The sequence below is a fragment of the Aethalodelphis obliquidens genome, unplaced genomic scaffold (assembly GCF_003676395.1).
Source record: "Aethalodelphis obliquidens isolate GAN/ISIS:26980383/991018 unplaced genomic scaffold, ASM367639v1 scaffold4, whole genome shotgun sequence".
In the NCBI taxonomy this organism is placed as follows: Eukaryota; Metazoa; Chordata; class Mammalia; order Artiodactyla; family Delphinidae; genus Aethalodelphis; species Aethalodelphis obliquidens.
In genome coordinates, this window is record NW_020837948.1 from 1,363,438 (window position 1) to 1,369,744 (window position 6,307).

General features: G+C 46.1%; 1 protein-coding gene across 4 annotated transcripts in view; it reads left to right on the forward strand.

Moving 5' to 3' along the window:
• The window catches only part of ECSCR (endothelial cell surface expressed chemotaxis and apoptosis regulator), a 10,719-nt gene extending 9,348 nt beyond the window's left edge, over positions 1-1,371 (forward strand). For all 4 annotated transcript variants that reach the window (XM_027095916.1, XM_027095931.1, XM_027095924.1 and 1 more), the window contains 2 exons: positions 754-850; positions 1,021-1,371. In XM_027095916.1, the coding sequence (XP_026951717.1) occupies positions 754-850; positions 1,021-1,029 (106 nt within the window). In that variant the 3' untranslated portion in view covers positions 1,030-1,371. The remainder of the gene's footprint in view (positions 1-753; positions 851-1,020) is intronic.
• Positions 1,372-6,307: the final 4,936 nt, after the last annotated feature.

Consider the following 6,307-nt stretch of genomic DNA (forward strand, 5'->3'; position numbering starts at 1 on the left):
ACACACACACACACACACACACACACACACACACACACACACACACAGAATCCTGACAGCCTCACCGAGACCAGGGCTCGGGCAGGTGATGGACTGGAACGCTTCAGCCCCAAGGCTAAGTCTTTATAACCCCTTCGTGAAAAGTGCAGGAATTCGGATTCTGATATACTCCTTAAACAAGAAGGTACTTATTTAAGGAACCACTTGTTGAACACCTTATATGTGCCAAGCACTATGGTAGAAATTTTTGTAATATCTCAAATTCTTAGAGGAGTTCTTCAAGGCAGATATTACTGCATTTTACACATTTAAAAAATTAAGACTTAGGAGAGGTTATAACTTGGTCAAGATCACACAAGTAGTAGGTAGTTTGCAAAACTAAGATTTTTTTTTTTTTTTTGCGGTACGCGGGCCTCTCACCGCTGTGGCCTCTTCCTGCCGCGGAGCACAGGTTCCGGACGCGCAGGCTCAGCGGCCATGGCCCACGGGCCTAGCCGCTCCACGGCATGTGGGATCCTCCCGGACCGGGGCACGAACCCGTGTCCCTTGCATCAGCAGGCGGACTCTCAACCACTGCACCACCAGGGAAGCCCGCAAAACTAAGATTTAAACACAAGTCTTTGGGGCTTCAAAGCACACACTCATTTCATTATAGTCCACCAACAAAATAAAGGTTTCACAACCCCCAATTCCTTGACCCCCATTGCCCTATGGCTCCTTCTGTCTATAACCCATGTTCCCTTCCTTCCCCAGCTGCTCCACAGCCAATGGAGAGAAAGACAGCATCACCCTCATCTCCATGAAGAACATCAACATGAATAACAGCAAAGGATGCCCCTCAGCAGAGAAGGTGCATTTTTCCTGGTTCCTTCCTCCCTTCTCCCTCCTCCTCCTCCTTTCAGGCTCCACTTCCTTAACCAGAAAGGAGATACTTTCAAAGATCCAGGCTCTTCTCTCCTCTTCCCTACCCCACCACTCCCGGTTAACTTCATCCATCCTCATTATGTATTTATTTTGCAGGTTCTTTAAAAGCAACCTTGGGTCCCTGTAGATCTGACGATGATGCAGCTTCCCTGTGACTGTAAGAAGGAAGGCGATGGGATGGGTAGAGGCAATAAACTAGATATAAGTTATTTTATTGTTTCACATCTACTCCCAGATCTAAAGGACATTAGCATTCCTCCAGATCTGGGAGCAAGCTGCCAGCATGAGAGACTCTTTCCCACATGGACTGTCACCCTAGAAGCACAGCATGCTCCTCCCACCATCTCAAAGTCACAGGGAGGAGGAGTCTATAGGGCCAGAGCAAGGAAAATGACAGCGAATTGGTCCTTTCTATTTTGCATTAAAATTATTTTCTAGCCTGCAGTATAATTTCTTTTAAGGTCTATGTTCCCATGGGTATTTCTTAACAGAGTGTTTTAGCAGCTCTGGGGCCTCCTTTTGTAGGTAAGCCATGTGTGCAAGTTTCTACCCCCGTGGGGAGCTCTCTGAGAAACCTGGGAGGTGGAGAGAACTTTTTGTCAGGTCTGCCTTGTTTCACCTGGTTTATTAAGTAGTGACGAGGACTAATCACTCCAATAGAAGGGAGAGAAAAGGAGCTGTAAACAGTGATCACTGTCACCAGTAAAGAAGTTTTAAGTCTGGAGAGTGAGAACATGGGACGCACAACGCATTCTGATTAGAAAACTCCGGTGACAATGGGTTTCCCTGGTGGCGCAGTGGTTGACAGTCCGCCTGCCAATTCAGGGGACACGGATTCGTGCCCCGGTCCGGGAAGATCCCACATGCCGCAGAGTGGCTAGGCCTGTGAGCCGTGGCCACTGGGCCTGCACAGAGCCTGTGCTCCGCAACGGGAGAGGCCACAACAATGAGAGGCCCGCGTACCGCAGCAAAAAAGAAAAGAAAAGAAAAGAAAACTCCGGTGACGAGAGCTGAATAATATAAGGGCAAATGTCCTCTGCCTGCCCCAGGTAGACTTGCCTCATTTTGGTCCTAGCTGTGGGAATAGCACTGGGAAGGTTTGGAGCGAGGATAGATCTGTGACTTCGTAAACCCAAATCCATTCCCTTTGCCCCACACAACTATGATTTTTGTGTCCAAGACACAGAATAATGTCTCACAAACACTGTAAACTTGTTTCAAGAGAATAAGAATGCAGTTACCTTAGTCATCTCTACCATGACACTGGTTTGGAAATGAATCTTGGTTGGGGAGAGTCAATGGAAGAGTCATCTGGATATGTCTGCATGGAGTGCTACAGGCATCTGGTTGATGGCAGTTTAGAACATAGATTACCCATTCTGAAGGAACCATATGCTATTTTTTTCTGGATTTAGACTCTGCAAGGAGAGAGAATGCTTAGAACAGAAAGTTTCACTCTACTTGTCTCAGTGAAACTATTAAAGTGGCCTGAAGAAACCTACTTGATTCTAAAATCGTCTAGGGCAGAGGATTTTATAACCTGCTCATGTCTGTAACTCCTATGTGGTACACTGTGCTCAGCACATCAGAGGTCATGACAACTGGATCTTAAGTGCAGGAAATCTAGTCAAAAGGCTGGGCTCTGCCACAGACTTGTAGCTTGATTTTGGCGAAATCATCCCAATCTCTGAGCCTATTTTCTTACTTTTAAAATGAAGTACCTGGCCTTCACTATCTTTTGGGGTTCTTATATTTTACAGTTCTATAAACTCTAGATGTAAGAAAAAATGAACACAATCTTTTAAGTAGAGATCACTCTGGGTGGGAGCCAGAGACAAGTCTTGGGTGACTCTGGGACTTAGATTCTCTGGACTTAGATTTTCCTGCGCGTTCATGTGTATTAATGTGGAACAACGATCCCAACCTGGCCCTGTCTCTCTCACAGGCTACTTGGTAGGTAAAATGGAATAGTAAACGTGGAGACACTTGGGAAGTAAAAGTACTAGCTGGCAATTGCAGCAGACAACATGGAGTACCACCACCCAGGTTCCACTTCAGGATCAAGACCCTTGATCTTGAATTGCTGGGAGTGTTGGCTGCTGAGGGCTCATAGCTGACTGATGACCAGTTGATGGGGCGGGGAGGTAGGGATGAAGACCTGGACCCCTTGCCTCAATTTCTCCCTCTGCTTAATCCTGCTTCCCTTATCCCTCACAACTGTAGTTCCAGGAGCACTCACCAATAAACCTTCAGCATGTAAATCCCAGAGACTCTATTTCCTGGAGTACCCAACCTATGACAGCAAGACTATAGCATTTTAAAAAATAATTCAGATATATTTTATTTAAGCCACAATGCAAAAAACATATGACTTCCAAGCTAGTTCCAGCACAAAAATCCATCACTGGGACAGAACTCTGCAGGTGACCTAACAATGTCTAGAAGTTCTGGATTCTGTTTGAATTGTTATTGTCATTCTGACTGCGGGGGTACTTAGTTCAGCTGCTTATCATGCTGGACTAATTAGGTCAAGGACATGGACTTCATTCTAAGTAAGTTTATGTCTTCAGTATAAGGCCACAAACTTCCCCCTGACTCTGGACAGTGTCCTGCAAATATGAGCTGTTAGTCCTAAGGTATTTATATATGGGAGAGATGGGGTGAACTTGTATTAATATGAGATTGAAAGGCTTTTACCCTGAAACTGACATTGCAATACCACATTAGCCATGTTGATTTTCCCGTTGCCAAGTAACTACCCTCTGGGAAGGGGTTGAGGATGAATTCACTTAATGCTGAATTCCGCTCTCTAGTAAATTATATTAGACAGGGTTCAGCTGGAGGATCCTACTACTTATGTAAATACAAGACCCCACCTCTGACAGGAAATCCAAGTATATATAGCCTTTCCCTGCAGCTTCCCTGAGACCACATCTCTTCCTTTATGTCTAGACAACAGGATGGTGGCCATTTAGAAGACGGCTTCCTCCCTATTCTAACACAGAACTAAAGGGCCCCAAAGCAGGAACGGGTGGCAGGCGTGGGCTGGTTGCTGTGTGTTCTTCCCTTGCTTCTCCCCTCATCCTATGCGGGGGGGGTGCAACCAACAAGCCAGCTCAGGAGCACAGGCCCAGTTGAATAGAGGGATCATTTACTCAGTATCTTTCTTCCAGGGCTAGATGGGGCAGCAACTCAATCATATAGGGCACATGGCAAACCTCAGTATCACCAGAAAAAATTCACTACAGTTTAACAAGTTTTTCTAAAAGTGAGAAGAGAAAACTGATAGAAATTCGAGGCTGTCTCTAGGTAAAATGGTTTAGCAGGTAAAGAGTCACTGCAGGGTCCCCAGCCTAGGTCTAGAACACAGTTTCCCAAAGCCAGGCTAGTACTACTCAATTCTATTTGAATCTGCTGGAAAACATTGTGTGCCTCTGCTCAGCAGTTTCCCCTGGGTCTGTGGATGTCCTTACCTCTTTGAATTTCTTTCTGCACCTACCTTCCTCTCTTTGAGAACTGCCAAGTTCTTGTCCTTTATTTCCTTCCCAGGTGCTCTCACTCTTCCTGCTTTCCCCTGGCACCTCTATCTGGAGGCTGTTGAGCCCACAGCTTCCACTTTTACCAAACACAGAGATTGAATTTGACAGTGGGAATTATTTTTGTTGTGTGGTTGGCACGCTTAAGCAAAAACTGGCACAAAAGTGTTCTAAGTGTTGAGGTTTGGAGTTCTAAGTTAGTCCTGGTGATATAGTCATAGAAAAATTTATCCAGAGGTGTTAATTGAGGTGTAAATGAGCTCTAGGATATTTGTGCATGGCAACACCTGAGAAGGTCGCAAGCTAAACCATTGTTTACTGATCTAGGAGTAAATGAGCCATCTAGAAGAGGAGGAAGTGAGGTTTCAGAGGATGATGGGAAAGGTTGTTGAGGTACCAGACATTTTCAAGAGGCCCCAGCTTCCCAAATCTTGTCCAGCATTCTTGAACCTGGACTCTACTCCTAAGTAGCCCCATAATTTGTAGCACCCCTTCTCAATCCAATTTCCCCTACAATGCTCTAGTACCCCCACTCTCAACCGATACCTCTGACTTCATGGTACTCTGACATCTTCGAGTACCTCCAGACCTTAGCCCTATACCCCTGGACTTCAAGACATATTCCACCTTCCCCTGTACATCTTCTAGATCAGTCTGTCTAGCCTCCCTAAACCAAATACACTTCCTTCTTATATTCAACCACCTAAAGGATGTCCCTGATCAGACCCCTTGTCTGAAGAGCACAAGTGGCTTCTTCAGGACCCAGCCTTCTGGGAACACAGTGATGCTCATATATCCCAGGGCCAGGACTGCAGGGAAGGGATGGAACTGCATGCCACTGAAGGCATTCACCCTTTCAGTTTGTGTCTAGGGCTGTACATCTCCCCACTCCACTCCAACTACCTAAGTAACTCTTGGTTGATATCATAATTGACATAACTGATTTGGTCTTCCTGAGTAAGATCTCAATGAATTCTAGGTAATTTTTTATTTGGGGATGTACATGATCATTTCTCACTTTTGCAGACCTGATTTTTGGCCATCCCAATTCACCTGCAGGGATGAGTCAGTGACACCAGACCTATCCACCTATGAAGAATTCCTTTTATTCTTTGCTAGGTCCCATACAAACCTGGGTGGGGAAAAGCAGGAATATTTCTTCATTTCCTTTTTACTAATCTCCTAGGGCCTGGTCCTTCAGAAAAGAAGGGAATGGGCCAAGGAAACGAATGGGGTGGAGGAGAGGAGAAAAGCCTCGGAGGGGCCCTGGAGTAGGATGGGATGAATGAAGGATAAGGAACAGCAAAGATAGGGGATCTAATGCCAGCTCCAATACCTGCCTTTTTCTTCTTTCTCTACCCCTGACTCCTATCGGTCCCTCTAATGAAGCTATGCCAGAGGAAACGCCCTCTAACCACATATATCTCTCACTTTCTTATTTTCTTGGTTCTCCCTAGGGTTAGGTTCGACATCACCAAAACCTGTCCAGGACCGAACATACACTTTGCACAGAACAGGCATCAGCTATATTTAAAAAGGACATCCCTAAGGATAAAAATAGTCATAATGCCACCCTCTAGCCCATAGTTTGCAATGCCTTTCCCAGGATGGATCTCATTGCGTCTCCCTGAACGTCCGAAGTGTTAGGCGGGGCCAAAGCCACTATCCCCACTCTACAAATGAGGAAAAGCGCGGCCCGCCGTGGCCGCAGGTGCAGACTGTGAGCCGCTAGCCATAAAGCAGTCAACTGGCAGCAAGGGTCGCGCCCCTTCACACCACTGCATCTGCGACTCCTGGCGCGATCCCTGCTGGGAATTGTAGTCCAATGGCCCTCAGCTACTATGGAT